Raw genomic sequence first — 23,146 nt, forward strand, 5'->3', positions numbered from 1 at the left:
TGGCTACTTCGTAAAGGCTTAGAAAAACACACACTGCTGCTTAACGCGGTACTCAACGCTACGAAAGCTGCATGATTTATAGTCAGTCACTGAATAAGATGAACCTGGGTTGAGTTACCAAGAGATCATGGCAGAATCTTAAGGGTGTTGGCTGGGTTAACTGTCACCGGAGTTTCAGCGTAAGACTTTTCCAGACACGGTTGGAAGAAGTGTCGGATCCGGATCAACTAATCCAGCTCCTTCGTACGGAAAGAGATTTCCGGAGATGTTTGGATGGGCCCAACTGGGCACGATCAAACCTGAGAGGCCCTTGATTCCAGTCTAGCATCCTTTTCACCGTGACAGAACATACGCTTCTTTTGTGTTTTCAGTCTCTGTGTCAACTCAGGTAAGAAAAAGATGTCCCGGGTTGGGTGCCATCTTTCTCCAGCATATTTAGTCCCTCTAGGTGAGCCTGCCATGAAGTCAATGTTGCCGGAATACTGTCTTTTCGAGAGTAAACCAATTATCCGGGACTCTGGTAGGGGAGTCTGGAAACACAAAGATACGTGAGACCCAAATCCAGAACTGAAAACAGTGATTCAGTTTTGCTGGGAAACGTTCTTCAGTTTCCCTCCCAGGGAGCATGGCTGATGCAGACAGTACCCTGGATTTCCTCCCCCAGTTCTGAAATCTTTACCCCCCACTAACCCCTAACAACAGACCTCACACTTCGAGAAGACCTCAAATCTTTGACATTAAATCTACACGAAGAGGAAAGATCCCTTAGAATTAATAAGGGAACTTAAAGCCTTCTCGAGAACTTCTTTTACCAATAATTTGAGCGTTAGTCCCAACCCCATTACAATGGGGGGCTTCTGCCGTACGTGGGCAAATCAGATCAGAATCCAGGGGTCAAGGAAGGTGTTATTCGATGAGCATTTGTTGAACATCTATTGCTGCGAGCCCAGCTCTCAGGTTGGCTCTGGGAGATACAGAGTTGAAGAAGAAGCTTTTCAATCATAAGTACAATAAATAAATCACATATATGAAGATAGTCCAGTCAAATCACCGATCACAATACATGTGAATGGGTTCGAGTCCCTCGTTGACACAGAATTTCACCTTGAATTACATTAATTCCTGTCTATAGTCTGAGACAAGAGATACATCTCAAACAAACAATGGTAGAAACATCAAAAGATTTTTAAAAGAGGCTCCAGGCAAATATTAACAAAAAGAAAGCAATTATAGTAATCATAGCAGCAGAAAAATAAAGCAGAATTTAAATTGAAAAAGATGAGGGGTGCCTGGGTATCTCAGTTGAAGCATCCGGCTCTTGATTTCTGCTCAGGTCATGATCTCACGGTTCACGAGTTCAAGCCCTACATCGGGCTCCACACACTGACAGGACAGAACCTGCTTGGGATTCTCTTTCTCCCCGACTCTCTCTGTCCCTTCCCCGCTTGCGCAGGCACACACACGTTCTCTCTCTCTCTCTCTCAAATAAATAAACTTTAATAAATAAGTAAGTTGAAAAAGATGAAAGGGGCCAAAGAGAGATACTTCCTAGTGAAGAAAGATCCAGTTTACCATAAGGAAATGGCAGTCATAAACCTTTATGCATATAATAACACATCCTGGAAAATGTATAAAGCAAAAGATAATTGGAATACGAGAAGATATTGACAAAGTCACAATCACGGTGAAAGACTTTGGCACACTTCTCTCAGAATAGATAAATCAACTAGCAAAAAACAAAAACAAAAACACAGGAGCAGAGAGATTACTCATAACAGGGCTAACAAATTCAACTTAGTAGATATATAGCAAATTTGCATCCAGATAATAAAGACCGTGAATTATTTTCAAACGCACGAGGAACAGTCTTACACACTCCGTATCAGGCATCAAAAAAATCTCAATAAATTTCAAAGGAAGCAGAAATCATACCGGCACAACTTGAGGCAAACACAAAGTAGAAATTAAAAACAAACTGGCCAAGATAACGTTGGAAATTTAAAAAATGGTATCCGGACAGAGAAATCGAGACAAAAACCAAAACTTTCTTCAGCAAGGATTGCCACTGTACCACGTGACAAATCTATAGGCGGGTGGCCCAAGCAATACTTAGCATTTAATGGACACCCTTAGAACAATTACTAAACAATAAAAAATAATGACAAAGAATGAACTTTCAACTCAAGAAATTAGAAAAGGAATAATGAATCCAGAATCAGTGGACTCATTACTGAGAAGGGCAGAGATTAATAGAATTTAAAAATGACAAAAATACAACTGATTAAAGAATCATGTTCTTTGGGGAATCCAAAGAACATGGGGAATCCATGTTCTACTGGAATCAATAAGGCAGACAAATTTTACTAAATCACACAGAAGACGTGCTAAAGACACAGAAACATATTATGTCCCCAGACAGAAACACTCAAAGTCATAAAGACGCCGCTTTTCCCCAAAGCAATCTACAAGTTCAATATTATCCTAAATAATATCTCAGCCAGAACGTGACACGTGCTTTAACAACTTATCTAAAGGACAATAAAGCAACAAGAGCCAAAACATGTTGAACCAAACACAAAAACAACAGGAAAAAACAAAAAGAGACAAACAAAAACAATGAGGCAGAACATCACCTACCAGATATCAAACATATATATATATGTATATACAACATATATACATGTATTATTATATATGCATACATAGTATGATTATAACCATAAATTATATAATATATATTTTTATGTTGCTATATTTATATTAGATTACACTATATAGCTTATGCTACAAGCTTATATTATACTTATATTATACAGTTTTAGCAGCTCAAACAATGTGGTATTAGCCATGAAAGAAAAATAAAACAACAGGACAGAATTAAGACTTTGTGAGTACACCTGTGAATTTAGTATATAATAAACACAACATACAACTCAGTAGGGAAAGGATAGAACAGATACCAAGCGGTGTTGGCCATCCATTTGTCAAAAAACCCAAGTAGATCTCTAGCTCACATCATCCACAAAATTCAATTCCAGAGGCATCAAAAGGCTCAGTGTAGAATTATAAAGCCACGGAGACACGCGATTCACAAAAGAGAAATACGAACAGCCAATAAACATATTTGATGGTGCTCAACTTCATTAGCAACCAGGAAAACACAAGTGAAATCCAGAAGGGATGTGATGCCAATGTTTACCTATCACACTGGCTGAAATCAAGACGACTGATAATGTCAACAGAGTGCACGTATGAGAGATACGTCTGTATACCGTTCAGAGGGATGATAATATAATAATTGTTCTGTGCCCAGCAATTTGGCAGAATCCATTTGAATTTTTAAATGTCAGGGTGCCTGCGTGGCTCAGTCGGTTGAGCGTCCGACTCTTGATTTTGGCTCAGGTCATGATCTCACTGTTTGTGGGACTGAGCCCTGCATTGGGCTCTGTACTGATAATGTGGACCGAGCCTGCTTGGGATTTTCTCTCTCCCCCTCTGTATGCCCCTCCCTGACGCGTGCCCTCTCTCTCTCTCTAAGTAAATAAATAAACATTTAAAAAAATAATAAAAAAATAAAACTTTAAATGCCAATACCACGACCCCACGGTTTAATCACTACATCCCGGATAAACATTTAAACATAGGCTCCAAGAGAAATGAATAAGGATGCTCGCTGTGGTACCACTCTTCGGAGTGGAAATAAATTAAGGTAAATCCTTGCAATGGAATGTTCTGCAACAGTTAAAAAATCATGAGTTAGAAAATGAATAACCACTGAAAAGCCCTCAAGACAACGAAAAGACTCAGGTGTACACACGACGTGATGTCATTGTGTGAATACACACCAAAACACTATATATGCGCAAATGCGCACGCACAGGTGTGAACGTGTGTGTGTGTGTGTGTGTTCATTGAAAAAAGAGCCAAGGACGTGCCAGATTGATATCAACAATTGCCCCAGGAACTAGAGCTGGAATGGAGAAGAGTTTGTCTTCTGTCAAGGTCTATACTGTTTTGGGGGCGCCTGGGTGGTTCAGTCGGTTAAGCGTCCGACTTCAGCTCAGGTCACGATCTGACGGTTCGTGAGTTCGAGCCCCGTGTCGGGCTCTGAGCTGTAGAATTAGCTCAGAATCTGTCAGCAGGTAGCCCACTTCATATCTTCTGTACCCTTCTCTCTCTGTCCCTCCCCCACTCGTGCTCTGTCTCTCTTTTTCTCTCTCTCAAAAATAAATAACCATTAAAGCTGTTTTTTAAATGATCTCTATCAGTTGGTTTATTTTTAATACGGAGAATACTCTCATGTAATCTTTGAATAAACTGAAACTAATTTAAAAGATCACAAGGTAAAGAAAACCTCGGAGGCCCCAATAAATGAGGATTCCGAAACTCAAAGAATGGCTGGAATCTGGACAGGACCGGTTTCCACCTGCAAAGAGTAAAGGGACTTCACATTTCTTCAAATGCCATCAAATCAGAAGCCACATGTTGACAGAAGGGAAAAAACAGCGCTGAACCAGGAGGGAGAAGTTTGCATTCCAGCCCCAAACAGGCCGGCTGAAGGTTCGAGAGCCTGGTCAGTATTGTTCCAAAGGAAGCCGACGATGTCCTGAGGGGATTCTGAAGTTCACAGGACATTGGTCCAGAGCCAGAATCCTTCATCTGGACTGGACTAGACCCACGGCAGACAGTAATGGAGAGCAGGTATCTATGCTCCTGGCATGGCAGGTGTTCGATCCTCTATGAGGATATATGAAGCCTGACCACCCAGTGGTCATTCAGTCCAGTTACAAAGGCCCAGGGGACGGCTCTGTCACCCGCTTCTGCTGACCGCCCCCTTCACTACCACTTGCCATGTTTGGGGCTCTGAATTTTTCTTCTCTAACATGACGTACAATCTCGTAGAGCGGTCGCAAGGATCAAACAAGCTGATATAAAAGATCTGTCAAAAGACGATACAAATAACCCGATTTAAAAAGCCGATGTTGGGGCGCCTGAGTGGCTCAGTCAGTTAAGCGTCTGACTCTTGATCTCCGCTCAGGTCATGATCTCACGGTTTATGAGTTCAAGCCCCATGTCAGGCTTTGTGCTGGCAGCACAGAACCTGCTTAGAATTCTCTCTCCCTCTGTTTCTGCCCCTACCCTACTCATGCGCTTTCTGCCCCCTACTCTACTCACACTCTCTCTGCCCCTACCCTACTCATGCTGTCTCTGGCCCCTCCCCTACTCATGCTCTCTCTGGCCCCTCCCCTACTCATGCTCTCTCTGGCCCCTCCCCTACTCATGCTCTCTCTGTCCCCACCCTACTCATGCTCTCACTGCCCCCTACTCTGCTCATGCTCTCTCTGCCCCTACCCTACTCATGCTGTCTCTGGCCCCTCCCCTACTCATGCTGTCTCTGGCCCCTACTCTACTCATGCTGTCTCTGCCCCTACCCTACTCATGCTCTTTCTGCCCCCTACCCTACTCACGCTCTCTCTGCCCCTACCCTACTCATGCTCTCTCTGGCCCCTCCCCTACTCATGCTCTCTCTGGCCCCTCCCCTACTCATGCTCTCTCTGCCCCTACCCTACTCATGCTGTCTCTGGCCCCTCCCCTACTCATGCTGTCTCTGGCCCCTCCCCTACTCATGCTGTCTCTGGCCCCTACCCTACTCATGCTCTCTCTGCCCCTACCCTACTCATGCTGTCTCTGGCCCCTACCCAACTCATGCTCTCTCTCGCTCTCTCTCAAAATAAATATATAAACTTTAAAAAAAAAAAAAAAAGCTGATGTTGAAGATCAGGGTAAGTAAGCATTTACAGACTGTTCCAGGGTTCTGGGGGTACCTCCATCCGGGTGACTCCAGTCATGATAAGGGGGGGACCACAGGGCTCACACCAGCCATTTGATTAGGGGACCAACCAGAACTCCAAAGTATCCTGGAACAACGTTGACATCAATCCAGAATATCTCACTTTCAGCTCAGAGTCCCGCAGACTATTTGTAAAGAGTCAGATGGTCCACATTGTTGGCTTTGCAGGCCACACGTACGGTCTCGGCAGCAACCATCGGGCTCTGCCATCTAGCACCAAATCGGTCTTGGCCAATGTGTACGTTTCATCCGATGAGGCCTTACGTACAAAATCAGGGAGCGGTGGGCCAGGTCCAGCCCGCAGCCTCTACGTGGCCAAGCTCTGCTATCGCAAAGCCAATCAGACGTACAGGAAATCATGCTTAGGGTGGAGGGACGTCTGATACAAGGCACAGAGCTATCAATGACGGATCGATGTCAGACAGAAAGCCTGATTTATACGGAGCACGCCTAACGTCAGGCCAACAGGCCAAGTGACAGATCCGCACCCCCATCCCGGCCCCAGCGCGGGGACACGCTGTCTCTCAAACTGCAAGCTGAGCCCACGTTGGGCACCCACAGTCTTCCTCACTCGGTGGCTGGCCCCCAAGTGGATACCCGGTAAATCCTGGCAGAACTCCGGCGACAGTGTTTGGGGCAGAGCACAGGGATTTAAAGCCCTAAAAACTCTTTGGAGACCTTGTTCTAATGAGAGTGCCGCGTCCAAGAGCTTTTGGACGGGTTGCGGATGTGGGCCGCGGAGGCAGGGCGACCCAGCGTCCCCGGCAGAGAAGGGCAAGCTTGAGTTACTCCGCGATCAAAGCTCGCTTCAAGGTCAGATTCCTGCTGCCGGGGCAGCTAAGCAATGAAGGAAATACATCTGCCCCCGCAGCTGTATTCTTAGCCGGGGCCTGGAGTCCAGTGAGTTACGGGCTCAGAAAGGATGAGGCGCTTTTCAAAGCACCAGATCATCTGGGCCCTTCTGCGGCTTTCATTACCGGCACAGAGTCAGTCCCCTGCCTCTCTCATCCCCTGCCCACCCCCCCCCCCGGGGTCCCTCTCTGAGCGAGGCACAAACGCTTTCTGTTTCCATCGAGAGAACAGGTTTTCTTGGAAGGGAGAGGACAGACAGCTGAGGGAAAGTCAGAGCACACACCGGGGAGGCCGTGAAAGAAACAAAGCCTCCAAGGAAGAAGCCACCAGAGGGGCTAAATCCCAAATGCAAGAGATGCGACAGGCACGTGCACACCTGGGCAGAAGGCTGGGCTGTTTGCAACAGCACGTGACCAACAAGGCCGGGCTCTGCGCCCTCAGACCGCCCCGCCCACGGCCACCACACAAATTGCCATTTTCCTCATTTGTCACTATGAATGCCATTCCAGGAATAGCTGACACGCCGAGGGGCCTCTATGCTGAACAACGTGGCCTTTGCCCTTAAGGCTTCACCCACCCGCTGGAGCACCTGCACGGCCCCCCGCGTGGGTCTACACCCTGGCAGGCGGGGGGGGGGGGGGGGGGGGGGGGGGTCTACGCCCACACAAGAGGATACAGAACCGCCCAATACGGAATCGTGGGGGCCTGTTAATTAGAGCAAACGAGCGAACACGCCCATGTCAAGCAGGTGGAAAGAAACTTCGGGTCAAGGTGTTCCTGCTTAAGCCTCATTAACTGGCTCAGGGGTAGACAGAGGAACCACTCAAACTGGGGTTTGAGACCACAGTTTCATTCTGCTAACGAGACCTTGGGTTCCAAAAGGGAATGTAATATGGCACAAAGGATACCAGCAAACACTTAAGGCGGCTTAGGTTTCCTTTGGAAAATGCTCCGGCTGGAAAAGTCTGGAAACTACAGGATCAGGTGAGGCTAGGCTGTGTCCCTCGAAGAATTATTATGCTCTCTCTCCCTCTCTCTCTTTGTGCCTCTCCCCCTCTCTCAAAATAAATAAATAAATATTAAAAGGAAAAAAAAAAGAATTGTTGTGGGACCACTTACCCACCAGTTGACTAAAAAAACAGAAACAAGGGACGGGTCCCACGGTCAAGTACGTTAAGCCCCCCCCTCGGGTGCTAATTACAACCTACAACGAAACGTTAAAGGCTAAGAGAATTCTTGCCATCAAAGAAGCAGCCCTTAGCTTTTAGTGTTCTCCGATTTTTCCAATGGACTTATCAGAAAAAAAAATTTTTTTTTTTTTTTTTGGAGCGGACCACTTGGAAATGTTGGGTTTGGCCAGAGAAAATGGCAGCAGGGGGACAGAAAGGCATTGTGCGTGAGCTGCAGTCTCCGATTAGCCAGGAGTGTGTAAGGGGTGAGGGGGATGCCCGGGTTGTTTGCAGGATCTTTGGGTCTGAGAGGCTTTCTCTGCAAAATAATAGCCAGAAGCCCCCTCTCCTTTTGATTCCTAAAGCCTTTTCGAAAAGGCCAAGCATCGTGGTGGTCAAGAGCTAGAACAGAGCCCCTACCCCATCAATCGCGGTAATCGCCCTCCGTCACCTAGCACAACGTCCTTCTCTCCCCTGCACGCCTACCGAAATTCTCCCCAACGTCCAAAGCCCAGCTCAAAGGTCACCTCCACTCTGGACACTCCCCCACCATGTCACAAGTACACCCGGAACGAGAAGACGCTCTGGGACACGATGTGGTAGCTGCCTTTTCATGCTCACTCTATTCGGCACCCAGGGCACCTGCCCCAGATTTCCAGTTGGTTAGACAAAAGGCAAGATGCCCAGGCTACTGGGTTTTCAACTTCGACACACACGGGGAGGGGTGCGGAGAGGGTCAATGACGTGTTTGAACTCTCTCTCGCGATTTAAATGATCCTACGGCCTTTCTGTAGGTTTAAATTCACGGAAGCTGGACAGGGAAGAGGGAGCACGGTGTGAGCTTCCCCGATTCTCTGCCCGCCCACCTGGCAAGCCCACGCACCGCACCAGTTCCAGAGGGACAAGGAGAGGCTGGGTGCCTGCCTTCTACAGGCGGTACCTGAAGAATCTTCCAGCCCGGCCCTCTGCCACGAGCTACAGACTTCTCGATCCCAGTGCCTGGCCGCCAATCCCTAGTCTCAACCTAACGGCCAGCCTGAGCCCTCGAAACACAAATCGAATCCCGCCCCTCTTCTGCTTAAGATCTTTCAATGGTGTCTCACTTGTCCTTCTCAGTCTGTGGCCTCTGGGGCCCTGGCAATAAGGCCCCCCAAGCCCCTCTCCCCTCATCACCTCACTCCCCTTCGTCCAGCCAGCACACTCAGTCACGCCGGACTCCTCCCCGCCTCAGGGTCTGGCCCCCTTGCCATGACCTCCTGGAATATTCTCCCTGTGGTCCTTCACATGACAGGTCCCTCCGGTCTTGAAGTCGAGAGGGCAAGAAAGAGGCCTTTCCGTAACCAGCCTCCCCCACCGTGGGTGACTTTCGAGGCCACCATCCCGTCTCCTACAGGGTCCTTTCCACCCCCCGCCCTCGTTTATTGTCTATTCTGTGCCTCCCCCAAGGACCCGTGCGCCCCACTAAAACAGAGACGTGGTCTTTCTGGCTCGGTCTGTGGGGCTGGTTTGTGGAACAGCGCCTGGTACACAGGATGCGCTCGGTACGTTCAAAAACTAAATGAAAGGATGCTGCTGTCAGCGCTTGGAAGGTGCAAGAGGTTCTCTTGAAAGGTAGTGAGTTCCCCATCACGGGCAGGATGCGCGCGTGGCGGGCGTACTGGAGTGGGGCCTGAAGTGAGGCGCGGCGGGAGAGGGGCGGACGTGATCTCCCAAGTCCTGCCCAACGCTGGGAGTGCCCGTGCGTGCCCACGATGGATGACACGCTCCGAAGGCTTCTCGCCAGACATCCTTCTCTCGGGCACCGAAAACCCACGCCCACAACCTCGCGCCACAGTACGGCCAGGCCCCGCTCCCCAGACGCAAGAGAGACGCCTTCTCGACCCTGCGGAAATCCTGGGAACGCAACTTAAATTTTTTTTCCAGAAGCGAAGACTGTGAGCGTCAAGGGCCACGTGGCTCAGGCGCGGGTTTGCACACACGTTCGGAATTAACTCCTGGATGCTGGCGGCCGACGGGGAGCTCCGGGGGCTGAAACATCAGCATTACGGCACCACCTCCCCACCCCACCCCGGCCGCTCCCTATCCGGCCAGGGCCTTGGCAACCCACACGGGCCTGTAAAAGCAAGAGCCATTACTTGGGCAGAGATTGTGGGTTGGTCCACGGAGCCACAAAGATTTCAAATTGCAAAACACGACCCCGTAAGGGCAGAGGGCCTCCGGTGTCCTCTAAAATCTGCCCAAGCACCGAGCCGCAGACGAGGAAATGTTCCGATGCCCTCGCCGGAATGACGATGCCACCAGATGGATAGGTCTGGAATCGTCGAAAAGACCCAGAGAACGAGTGCCCCCGAGAGGCTCAGGCTGGGGGGGCCTCGGAGACTGGCGAGGCTTAGATTGTTCTAATTCTCAATGCAAAGCATCCATCGAATGCCGCCCACGAGCTTGACTGGCACGAATTTATTGTGGCCGTCGTTGCTTGGAAGGGAAAGGAAAAGCATCGAGGGCTCATTTTCTTAGCTTGTGATCCTGGCCCCAGCCCACACTCTGGGACAGGAGGCCAGCCCGGGGTCACTGGCAAACGGGGGCACCTGTGTGCGGCGTCCTTCCTTATACACCGGAGGGGACGACGGAGGCTCCGGGGGACAGACTGCAGGAGGGCCTGACTTTTTGCCTTCATGCTTTCGTGTCGAGCATGGGCCCCTTCTTTCAAACTGAACACACACGGGGCACCCGGGTGGCTCAGTCGGTTACGCGTCCGACTCTTGGTTTCGGCTCAGGTCATGATCTTGCAGTCTGTGAGTTCGAGCCCCGTGTCGGGCTCTGTGCTGACAGCTCGGAGCCTGGAGCCTGTTTCGGATGCTGTGTCTCCCTCTCTCTCCCTCTGCCCCTCCCCTGCTCATGCCCTGCCTGTCTCTCTCTCTCTCTCTCAAAAAAAAAATAAATAATAAACATCAAAAAGGAAATTTAGAAATGCATTTACAGGCGCCAAACTGTTTATTAGGCTCTAGAAGGACCAGATAGGCCTGCCCTCTGTCCCTCAATGCTGCCAGGCCCCTTTCCTACACGAGATGGTCCCCTCTGCCTGGAATCGGCCCCAGATGCTCCTGTGGCTGACTCCCGGTCACCCCCAAGGGGTCACGCCCGCACGACGCCTCCCTTCCCTCGTTACACATGACCCTGTTTTCGTTCTCGTTGTAGTTCCCATCCCTGCCCCCAAATTTATTCATGCTTATTGGCTGTTTTGCCCAGTAAAATGCAAGCTTTTGTTCATTCTTACATCCTTGCTGTCTACAACAGTATCTGGTATATGGCAGGCAGCCAGGAAGTAGCCGCACACGAAAAAACAGGGGAAGGGAGAAAGGCAGAGAGGGGGCGGGCCCCGGAGGTGGGAAGTTCATGATCAAGGAACTAAGAGAAGGCAGAAAATTCCAGGAGATGAGGTTTCAAGGGAATGGGTCCATTCAGGTCGATTCCTATGGGATTTAGTAAAGATTTCCATCTGAAGTTTAAGGCCAAGGAGGGGACCTCTGAAAGGCTTGAGATCGAGAGTGACAGGGCCGGCTTTGTATTTTTTTAAAATATCACCCTGGATTGGGTGTGAAAACTGAGTTATAAAAAAATAAGCAAGGTGACGGGTTAGGGGGCAGCCTCAGTGGCTCTGATAAGTCCTGCATGCGTGGCGACCCGCAAGGAAACAGCCAGCACCCGGGCGGGGGGGGGGGGGGGGGGCCAGGCTGAGGAACCAGAAGGAAACACATCCACACGGGCTGCAGACATTAGCAGCATTCTCTAAAATACTAGGAATTGTCAAAGAGGTAGATGTGGTGGAGGAGAATGGAGACTGACTGGTTCGGGGATGCCCCTGAGACATCCCAATGGAACCGTCTAGAAGGAGGCTGCATATGCAGATCTGGAAGGTCAGGAGAGGAGGCCAGGCTGGAAGGAAACACAGATCCGAGAGACACGATGAAACGAGGAGACTTAGGGACTGGAGGTGGGGAGAACAAGAGGAAAGTCCAAAGGTCGCACGCTTTCCAATATGGATCTCTGTGAGAACGGCCGGTGCGGCTCTTAGAGCCCAGGATACAGGAAGGAGGAAATATTTGAATAATCCTAAAATAACGGGGCTCTGCCCAGAAACTGCCTAGGACCCAGCGGAGCTATGGTAAAGAGTATGACGGGGTACAGAGGGGGGAAAGGTCAAAGCCCCGGAGAGAAGTGTTTCAAGCCAGGCTTACGGGGAGTGCTTGCTGTTAAATTTCTAGGAATCGAGAAGCCGTGCTTCCCACGAGGCCAAGTGACTACATCCTCAGCCTCCTTGGTAACTAGGTGTGGCTGTGTGACTAAGTTCCTGTAAAAGAACACACACAGCAGTGTGAGTGAGGTCTCTCTGGAGACATTTCACGAAAAGGGAAGGGCGCACATTCTCCTCCTCCTTTCTCCGCCCTATCGCTTGAAGCCTGGATGAGATAGCTGGAGCATCAGCAGCCCTTGCGACCATGAGGATGCCCACATGGTCCACATGCAAGAGAGAGCAAAGGAAAGAGCTAGAAAGTGCCTGGGTCTCTGACAACTTCACGAAAGCGCCGTAGCTCTCTCTTCTCAGGCCGCCGACCTCCCGAGAGAAAGGAAACTGTCTTACGGAAGCCACGGCCACTTGAAGAGGTGCTGTTACATTGCAGTCAATTTTAATCCTCATCCGAATACTAGCCGACAGATCCAACACGTCCCCTGCACTGCTGTCCCCTTGCTGTGGGTCACGTCATTGCCTTGGTAGGGATATCCTCCTCCTTGCCTGTATTTATTTAAATCCTGCCCATCCTCTGGAGGATGGATCAGATTCCACCTCCCACACGAGACTTCCTCCCTTGAACTCTGGCGCTGTCTGCCTGCCCCCACTCCTTGGGCATCTGGCCTACGCTGCCTTCCCAGTGATTCACCCCCCCACACTTATCTGCTGGCTCCTCAGAGAGGCTCAGGCCCCTCAAGGGCAAGGTCCACCATTTCCCAAGTGCTCGTATTCCCTGGGCCCGGGGAGGCCGTCAATACAAGGTCATGATGAACAGGCCCCCCCCTAAGGTTCTTCCCGCCCCCCACCTGCAGCCAAGTTAAGGATGGACCCAGAAGGTATGGAAACGAATTCAGAAAATGAGAAGGCAGGTAAGACAGCTAAAACCTCTCATAGCAAGAGGTAGCTTGAAGGAAAGATCTAAGACTTCTCCCTCAGTCTATACAACCCAGCTGGTTGACCTCCATGAGGTTCACGCGGCAGGGGGCACCGTTCACACAGAAAACGAGGGGCAGATGTCACGCCCCGGGCCCCGCACGGACCAACACAAGTCCCTTCGGTAAAAGCCAGCCAGTCAGGTCAACCGACACGTTTTCACCTAACGCTCCTGTAACATACTTAGCGATTCGTCGCTCTCGGTAACGAATCACTTTGGAGGACCTCATCCCAGAGGATGTTTGGAACAGCCTGAGCACAAACGCACATCTCAGTTCATTCGTCAAGGCGGCCTAACGTTTGTAACTGCAGATTTTTGCGTCTGTGGTTTGCCTCGGAAACTGTTAGACTCGATCGGCCAAGCACAGGAGGCCCAGAGGATCCCCCCGCCCCTGGTCAGAGCTGAAGTCCTAACACAGGCTGACCGGCCGGGGAGCCGTCAGCGGAGATAACAACTACTGGGGAAGCTTCCATGGAAACGTCTAACTTCGAAGAAGCCCAGATCCCTCAAAACATCTGAGAAGGCAGGCTCAGGGGAGAAGGCAGGCTCCCGGGTGGCCCTCGGAAAGCGACCACGTGGACTTGGAACCCACTCGAAAGACCCCAAAGCTGTCGTCAACGGACCCAAGACGCGAGCTTGGCACATCAGGAGCCAAAGGAGAGACGAGAAGGGGCCTGCTGAAAATAACACGAGATGGGCTGCTGGCCGGAGATGACAGCCATTCCCATCCAGGTCAAGTGCAGCACCAGGGGGTCAGTAACCGGCCCCGAGGTGAAGGCTGCCCTCCTTCCCAGGCACGGCCGGAGCGCAGTCTAGACAGCTGAGCCTCTGCCCCCGTCCGGACCTCAGAGTCCAGGATTTCACGCCAACCCCGAGTGGCGTTTGACGCCTGGGGAGGCCTGGGGAAAAACCACTCTCTGGGGCAGCATCACCACTGGTGACCACCAGGTGTCAGTAGTGAGCGGGGCGCCACCCATCTGGAGTCTTCAGAGCACTTGAGCCAGATCCTGGTGGGGGGGGGCACCGGATGCTGTGGCTTTGGGGGCAAACAGGGCTATCACCGCATTCTCAGGCATGCACGAGTATTTCATTTCAGTTACTCGGCTGTCAACTCACCATGCAAACGCGCTGCGCCCCGTCTAGGATGTTTTTCATCCAATATCCTTCACGCACTCCGAGAAAAGATTCCGGGCTGCTCACGTCCATGAGGACAGAAGCCTCTCTGTTTTCGCCCCACCCCCCACCCCCGGGAAAGCTTAAACGTAAAGCAGGATTTTCTACTCCTCGCCGATCCTTCCCCCACAGACACTGCCCCGTAAGTGTTCTAGAAGTTTCTCTTCATACAGAGGTTCGAGATGTGGGTTTGCAATGCTTCAGTGACAGCTTGGGGGTTACCCGGTGCGGAGCCCGCAGGGACACAAAGCTTGTGCACCGTGCAAAAGCCAGAGCGGAGGGCCCCTTCCCTGCCTGCTTTATGGAGCTGGACCCAAACTGGTCTCTGTCAGCAGTTGTAACATCTCCAACGGAAATACTAGATCATGAGTAGCTTCAGCAACAACGGAGGCTGTCCTTGCTCGGTCTTTTAAAACCCGGGATGTCAGGAAAGCTTTGTCAAATCCTACAGCGACTTCCCTCTCCAGGCTGGGGACGTATCCTTCGGAGCACGGGCCCATGCCAAGCCCAGCCCACGATGTCCTCAACACCAAGCACTAGGGTCCCTTTCAGGGTCCACAGTGACACTCAACAGCACCCAGCCACCCCAGAGAAGGCACCCCATTTACCGCTGCCTCTCCATATCCAAAGACGCGGGGGGCCCCTGCGTCTGAGCACTCCTCTGAGTACAGGAAGTGTCTAGCGGGTCTCTCACTGCCAATTATCCCTTAACTGGAATCCAAGTAAGCCCCGCTTCAAATATCTCACAAGCAATGATGCCGAGGACAAAGGAGAAACACAGTTCTCCGCACGAAGGGCACTCCTAGGCTTGCGTTTAGCATTTTGCAAATAGCTTCGAGTCGCCATCTTGCCGCAAGGAAACACCCAAAGGTTGGAATGCCAAATGACATCACCACTGAGGCCCACGACCTCGAAAAGTGGTCTTGCCAACGGGGGACCAAAAGCTGGCCCAACTACCCCCTGGGACCGTCACTGAAACAGGAAGTGGCAGGACCTTTCTGGATAGAGATAGCCACCAAAGCAAGGATACCAGTTGGGTCAGGAGACCCAACTGCCTAAGGTCTTGCCATGGTGCCACATTTATGGCTTATCTGTGCCCACGTTTCTTTGCTGACAAGAAGCACTGTGCTTTCTAGGGCATCTTTCCGGGGAGAGATCATGTGCAGTGAGAGCCGGGGTCTTAGGTCAGCCAGGGAAACTTCTGCCCTTCTCCTGTCTCGGATTCCCGGTCCCCAATTGCATTCTGCCCCACCCCAGCAACAACTTTTGAGCTGCGTCTTCCAAGAACAAGGGTTTCCAGGTCTGGACTGAGAAATATGGAGCAAAGACCCAGTCTCACCATTTGCTGATGATGAGTAGCAGTGGTGGACGTTTCCAGAAGAAGAGGTGCTACAATTCTGCCAGAGGTCGGTTGCATGTCCATTGCCCACGATCCATTGCTAGAAAGAACCAGACATCTTCGATCAGACAGGGTGGTGAGGGGCGAAGGGAAGGGGAGAGAAAGGGGAAGGGAAGGCAAGAGCGGCCTCATCCGCCTGTCTACCTGGCCTGCCCCTGCCCTGCCCAGGGTGGCCCAGCCAGAGGCCACAGTCACGCTGGGGAAAGGAGAGAGGTGGGGGTCTGGCTCAGACATGGTGTTGGGCAGAGGGCCAGCGTTTCACAAATGAAAAGCACTTTGTGAACAGAAAAGTTCACACACACACACACACACACACACAAGCTAGTACGTGCAGAAGTATGTCCTATAGCAGAAGGAGCCATGAACTCAAGCCAGGACACCTGCATTCAAGCCGGCTCTCCTCACCCCGATCTCCTGGGTGTCGCTCCCCCAAGCTACTGCCTCTCTGAGCCTGTCTCCTGGCTCCTAATTCCTATCAATCCCACAAGATTAAGAGGTTGTAAAAATGCTTACAAACGATGAAACAATCCACAGATCCCCAACATCACAATCTCTCACTCTGACATATTTCTCAACCTTGGAAACGGACAAGAATATCACGTCTGGGATACGCGCCTTATGTTAAGAAGTTAAAACCACAGTAGGGGCGCCTGGGTGGCTCAGCCGGTTAAGCGTCTGACTTTGGCTCAGGTGGTGATCTCAAGGTTCCTGACTTCCAGCCCCGAGTCGAGTCGGGGTCTGTGCTGACAGCTCAGAGCCTGGGGCCTGCTTGGGATTCTGTGTCTCCCTCTCTCTCTCTCTCTCTCTCTCTGCCCCTTCCCCACTCACGCTCTGTGTTCATACAGAGGAGGCTTTAGAGTGGAAGGTGCTATGCCCACATCACAAAGCAGACCGGGGGCTGTGAACTCTTTTCCGGAAGAGCCTATTTTAACCTTCCCATTTCCAGCCCTAAAGGGTGTTCCATGACATGTGGAGAAAAACAAACCTTCATAAATACTCCACTTCCTTCCTCAAGGAACCTACGGCGCAAAAAAAAAAAAAAAAAAAAAAAAAAAAAAAAAAAAAAAAAACCCTGCAATTTTATCAAATGAAGGTCGGGAAACCCTGAGGTCTCTGCACTGAAATTATTTGGCTTAAATGGAGGCCTGCGCCGCTCACCTAGTCTGGCGATCGCCTCCCTCCTACCCCTGAATCTGCTCGGGTTTTCTCCAAACAACTGAAAGGGGGCAGCCTGCCAGAAACTGCAAAAACGCCCCGGGGGCCGCCTGAGAGTTTCACGTCGTTTGCAAATCAGGACGCGGCGCGGACCTGGAAGAATCGCCGCCCGGGAGGCCGGAGCCCAAGGGCGGTGGGGGTGGGGGGGGGGAGAGGGGGTCCGGGTGCCCCGCCCGCGCCCACCTCCCCGCTGCCCGCCGGGCACTCACGCTGACGATCGTGGAGACGAAGAGCAGCACGAGCACTGCGACGTGGAGGACGATGATGCCCAGCAACAAGAGGAGCATTCTGGCGGCTGGTTGTGCTCAGCGGAGTTCCTGCCTGCCGGGAAAGAGAGCCGAAGCTGGACGTGAGGCCCAACCAACTGGCCCGGGCGAGCGAGGGAGGGAGGGAGGGAGGGAGGGAGGGAGGAGGAGCGCGCGGAGGGAGGGTCCCCGCGCCGGCGGAATGCAGGGGCCTGGCTGCGCGCCCGGCCCGGGTCGCGGCGCCCGCACGCCTCCCGGCGGCCGGCCGAGAGAGGGCAGCAGCCGGCCGCAGCATCCCCGCCCGGCAGCCCGCGGGGGGCCCGCCGGCCACACGACACCTCTTGCTTCGGGCACGAGACGAGGGGGTACGCACGTCTAAGTCACCCCGGGAGGAGAGCTCTTCCCAGAATGACCAGCGGAGGCCACGGCACACCTCCACCCACTCGGGGTTGCCTCCGGAGCACAGCCCCACGTGGGGAAGGAGGCAAGAGGAGGAGAGAGCCCCCTTTCCCTACGGGGTGGCGGTTGGGGGTCCGCGCGTGGGCGCCCCGATTTCTGCCGGAGGCCCGGGGACGCCAGCTGCACGCTGCGAGGGAGAGCGCGCGGCGGGGAGCTGGTTTCCCAGGCCCGGTGCGCTCCGCGTTCCGTTAGTCTCCCAAGTTTCCACCGGGTTCTGCCAGCGCCGGGGAGCCTTCCTGGCCCCGGCTCAGCCTGGCGTCCACACCGGCGGCTCCGGAGAGGAGACGCAGAGCCGGGGGAGTGTGGGCAGGAAAGAAAGGCCCAGAGAGTGGCGGGACCCCTGCGCTTCCCGCCCACCGCGCGCTTCACACACCCCCCCCCCGCCCCCGCCCAATCCCCTCCCGCCGCAGCCCCTGCGGGCCGGGCCCTGAGCTCCCGGGCTGGCCTCTCGCCGGTTCTCCCCGGTCCCGGTTGCGCCCCCGGCACGCGGAGCCGAGACACGACCCGGTTCGGCCTCGGCGCGCCGGAACGCGCGCCCAGGAGCCTGCACGGAGGGGGGTGGCGGGGGGGGGGGGGTTGGTGGCAGATGTCGGGTGGGAAGGAGAGGCGGAGGGTGGAGGGCTGAGTCCCAGGAGAACCGCAACCCGCCAGAGCCGGCAGGACAGCTTCCCCCACGCAGCTATGTGGTCCTAGCCCCTCGTTTTACAGCTCTTGGGGGGAAATGGAGACTGGGGTGACCCGTTAGAGGGTACTATGGCTGTGGAAGCCCAGCTGCATTAGGGGGCACCGTCTCAGCACAGGGTCTTGAGCCAGGGGAGACCACGTTTCAATAGCTCCGTTTTAAAAGTCCCCAATACCAGGCCCCTCCGCTGCTCTCCCTAAGCAACACAGTCCAAGGAACCCTTGGAATGTACGGGAAGAAATGAGCACGGCTTTCGGATTGTCTCCCAGACGGTTTAAATTAAATCCAACGGCTCCTAGAGCCGGGAGGGACAAGAGAAGGATAATCGGGTATATGGCTAGAAATGGGGGGACCACGGGGGGCCAACAGCCCCATCTCCGGGGTCCACCGCAGGGACTGCTTTGCCAATGAGTCCCCAAGTAGGCGCGTCTCCAGCGAGACCCAAAGTGCTCAGCCCTTGCCGCATATCCCCACACCGCCACCCGCGCCCCTTACGATTTAGGGACCGTAAGGCAAGGCCACACGGTGTCCCTACAAGCCCCGCAAGAACCAGACGAGCCAGACGGTGGTCCGCCTGTCCGAGCTCGGAAAGACAGCTCGCGGGCCTGGCCAGCCCAGTGCCCGCGCCTGCTCCGCGCTTTCTGGCACCATCGACGGAAGATGCCCACGTTTCTCCTCCATCTCCTCCACTTGTCCCTACCAAAGCACTTACAGCCCAAAGGGATAGTTGTCCCCGTTCCTCCAAGTGGCCTCGGGCACAAACTCGGCGCGGCTGGCTCGGCGGCTGGCGTCCCCGAAGACAGCTGCGCTGCGGGGCTGCGCGCGCGAAGCGAGGGGCCAGAGGGAGGCTCCCGGCGTTCCCCTTTAACGGGAACAACGCCCTGTCTGCGTCGCTGCAGTAGGGTGTGTCCCTGGGTCAGCGTGTGCAGGGGGGCGGGACTCGGGGGAGGAGAGAGGGCAGGAGGGAGGGAGGGCGGGAGACAGTTACTCGGCCTTCAATCCGCCTCGGGAGAAAGTCGATCACTGCAAAACCGCTGGGACTTTTACTCGCTACTAGCCGGCGGCTGAGCTTTCTCACCTCCGCTTCCTCTGGCTCCCCGAGCTCCTGGAGACCAAGTGTCGGCCAATAAACTGGCCCTTCCGCCCCCTCGGCCACGTGGGAAAAGCCCTCCCGAGGTCGCCCCCGCCGGGGCGCACGCACGTGCACTGCGCCCACGCGGGGACCGAGGCCGGATTCCTCTCCTCCGGGGAGGGGGGAGCCGGCACTTAAGCGCAGGAAGACGGCCCTCACCTCTCGGGTCCTGGCGAGCCTGGCCTGCCCTGGCATTTGTGCTGGCCACACCTGCACCGCGCCCTCCCGCGCTGTCCGTGTCTGCGCCCAGGCCGCGTGCCGGCTCCCTAGGACTCAAGGGACCCACTTTGCGGGCCCCGCTTGGGTGACAATTAGCAAGAGGAGGGAGAGTTCCGCCGACTACAGCACAGCGCGCCCGGGGGAAGGGGGTCTGGCTCCTGCTAGCCCGGACCACAGCCGGGTATGCTTCAGGCGAAGTTCGCCTGGCCCGGCTCCCAGCCTCCGCTGGCGTCCCCAGGCCATTGGGTGGGGAGTTGGCCATCGAGGTGGGGGAAGATCAGCCAGGGAAATCCGCTGATTCATAGTCGCCTGAAAGAGGTTCGCCCGGCGTCACAGGGACGGAGAGGCTAGCCCTCCTGGGCGTGGCGCAGGTGGGCCCCAATACGACTCTCGATGGGGGAGTGGGTGCGCAAGCCCAGAGCCTTAATGTGGATTTTAAATGTCTTTACTTACTAATGCCGCAATTCACACACACCCGGACTGCTAGTGTCCGGTCATAAAACCTCATCATTCCAACTGATTCAGACAACTCCATACTATTTTACTATTTGAAACCAGCTGTGTAGGGGCGCCTGGGTGACTCAGAAGGGTTAAGCATCGGACTCTTGACTTGGGTTGAGGTCATGGTCTCTGGGTTCCGAGTTTGCCTCTCCTGGGGCTGACAGCGCAGAGCCTACGTCGGATTCTCTCTCTCTGTCTGCGCCTCCCCCGCTCATGCTCGCTGTCTCTCTCTCAAAAAATAAACAAAAATAAATTTTTAAAAAGTAAAAATGCTTTTGGTAGCTTATGGTAGCTACCATATGCTTATGGTAGCTGATTGCATATTCTTGTCTTTAAGTCAAAATACATTGTCTGAAATACTCTTCAAACCACGGTCTTTTAAAAAACTCTTATATTAGCCAATTAAAAAGACGACATATGAAAGTTTGGCTCAATGCGCATTATATGACAGGTGCACACATGGTCTGGGAGAGGCGGTGCAGGGCAACGCTTAGGCACGCTGGCTCTGGGCTCAGACAAAGCTGACTACTCAGAGTCGTGAATTGGGGCAAATGCCTGAAGTTCCACAAGCTTCCATTTTTGCATCTACAAGCAGGACTGACAATGCCTACGTTAGAGGTGGCGAGTAGGGGGGGACAAGGTGTGCGAGGCAGTTTGCATAGTGTCCTGAACGTAATAGGGACCAGGACCCAGTAAACTGTCACCATGGTTACCGTTATATCACATTTTGCCCTCACATCAAGCAAGGCTGAGCCCCCACCCCATCCCACCCCACCCCCCCCCCCCCGCCAGCCCACCCCGTGAGCTAAAATAGCTTATGCCAATAGCATAACCAGCCACAGGAATGACAGTGTGTTCTCTCCTCCTGCGTCATTTTATAGGTCAGGTATGCCCCAGGAACTATGGCCTCTCTTTATGCCATTCAGACTTTTATTTTACTTATTCCACCAGCCCTGATGTGGACACTATGTACCCAGTACTGTTCTAAGCACTTTCCAGATAATTAGCGTATTTAACTCAGGATTTTCTTTCTCTTCCTTTTCTTTTTTTCTTTTCCCAAGTGACCTTTTTACCAAAGCGTAAGCATCTAGAAAAGAACACACGTCGTAAGCGACAGCCTGCCTCTTCCTCTTCCCAAGATTTTAGTCCCTAAGCGGGTGACACCACGCTGTGAGCTTTGGAACCCATGAGCTTGAACCCTTTTTTGCTCCTCCTTTACTGCCTCTCGCCTGTCTCCTGCCTGCTCGGCTCCCAGGGTGGAAGACGAAACACCACCCCGAGCAGTGTCCACCAGGCTTGGCCACACCCAGGGCCAGGCCAGGGCTTGACTACCGGTGGACGCTTCTCCCTAACCTGCTTCCCAACCCAAGGTCCCCTGCCAGCCAGCTGTGTGTGCAGAACTCCGTCCCATCAGGAAAAAAAAGCATCGGGTCCCGTTTCTCCCTTCAAATCTGGACGTGCTGGGGTTTCCAGACGCTCTCAGATAGAGCCTCTCCCCTCCCCAGCCAGAGTATATACCCAGCTTCTAAAGGAGGAGTTGAAAACCCTCTGACTGTCGGTCATCTGCAACACAAAAGCCCTGTCTCCCTGCAGCCCTTCCCATTTGTGATTTGCAGGGGGTGGGGGACTGGGCAGTTCTCAGAGAAGCACAAGCTTCCACTCTGCAGAGGGACAGTGTGCCAAGAAAACTCACCGGGCCGAATGGTGTAACCCCTTCCTCCACGAGGATTTCTCCGCTCCAAACACGAGGGATGCCAAGGCGGGGCCCTCCCCACAGGGCAGCCGAGAGACCAGCAGCTGGCAGGTTGTAAGCCCCACTGCTTCCAACCAGGCTCCCCGAGATGTTTCCCCCGGGGGTGCTCCGTGTAACTGAAGCCAGGCCAGGCGTCTTTCCAGTTTATTCAGGGGCTGGTCCAATGCTGGGATATGTCATGGTGGCCTGAGAGCTTCTCAGCCTCTTCTGCTTAAAGAGACAGTGCCCAGCTTGGTCTACAGTGATCCCCAGAGGCCCTGCTCTTTTCCTCCGAGGAGGAAACGCGCCAGTGTGGGGTGTCCTATGTGTTAATTGCAGATAAGTTTCTTTTTTCCTTTTGTAAATCAGTATCATCATTTGAAAGAGCCAGGCATCCTGCGGATGATGTTGACCTCCGTGAGATCATTCGGTCCAAGTCAACAAGACTCGATTGAAGGCATTCGAACCATCAATAGATAGGAACGATAGGCTGGGAGGACAGTTGCAAAGTTATGGAGCGTTGGACCAAGGAGGCCACCAGTTTCTTCAGGCTCTTTGCATTATATGCGTCCTCCAGTCTCCTGGGTGGAAGTCCCAAGACAAGGGCACTTAGTTTTATTGAAGGAGTCTCCTGGAATTCTGGCAGTTTCCCCACCTCTTAGGACAGGGATGCCAATCCGTAGTGCCCTGTAGAGTCTGGGGAAGTCTCTCTTGGCCGCAAACACCTTATGTTTTGTCGGGCTCCACAGTCGGGAAGGGGGGTCCCAGAGGCCCACTGCCCGTTCTGCTATCAGCCAGGATCTTTCCAGGCGCAGTGAAACAGTGTAACCCGGCCTGGCCTCGGGTCTCCTTACCTCTGACTGCTCATTAAAATTACGGACAGCTTTGCACGCAGCAGCCTGGCCTGGGCCTGTGTGCGAGAGTAGCTGACTCAGTGGTCCCGGCTGGGGCTCGGGTGTGGGTAACAGACGGTCAGAAGGCATCGGACGGTCACTTGTTTCTGCCTCGCTGCCTTCGGTCACGGTGCCCAAAATGGAAGTAATGCCCAGTGAGGGCTGTAGCGCCAGACAGGTTATGCTTCAGAGCCTTGCCAGGTAATAGAGGGGCGTAGGTGTATATTTGGTGTGCGTGAGAGAGAGAGACAGAGAGAAGAGAAAGAGAGAGGAGCTCCCTCAATCCTCCCCTGACTTAGGGCGTGAGGGAGGGCCCAGCGAGCAACGTTTTCAGCTTCCCCAGACAACCCCCTGCCTTGATGTCCCCAAGATCCTGCTTGAAGGTTGCGGCTGGCCCTC

At 53.4% G+C, this 23,146-nt stretch overlaps 1 protein-coding gene across 3 annotated transcripts in view; it reads right to left on the minus strand.

Annotated features, from left to right (window-relative positions):
* Positions 1 to 21,977, minus strand: part of PMP22 (peripheral myelin protein 22) — a 33,269-nt gene extending 11,292 nt beyond the window's left edge. Inside the window, exons 1-3 of one of the 3 annotated variants that reach the window (XM_042916454.1) lie at positions 21,816 to 21,977; positions 17,094 to 17,205; positions 15,610 to 15,709 (exon numbers count right to left, since the gene is read on the minus strand). In XM_042916454.1, the coding sequence (XP_042772388.1) occupies positions 15,610 to 15,709; positions 17,094 to 17,171 (178 nt within the window). In that variant the 5' untranslated portion in view covers positions 17,172 to 17,205; positions 21,816 to 21,977. Of the gene's footprint in view, positions 1 to 15,609; positions 15,710 to 17,093; positions 17,206 to 18,982; positions 19,168 to 21,815 lie in introns of those variants that run through there. The other 2 variants (XM_042916453.1, XM_042916455.1) reach the window with 2 other exon arrangements.
* Positions 21,978 to 23,146: the final 1,169 nt, after the last annotated feature.

Source organism: Panthera leo, chromosome E1 (assembly GCF_018350215.1).
Source record: "Panthera leo isolate Ple1 chromosome E1, P.leo_Ple1_pat1.1, whole genome shotgun sequence".
Taxonomy (NCBI): Eukaryota; Metazoa; Chordata; class Mammalia; order Carnivora; family Felidae; genus Panthera; species Panthera leo.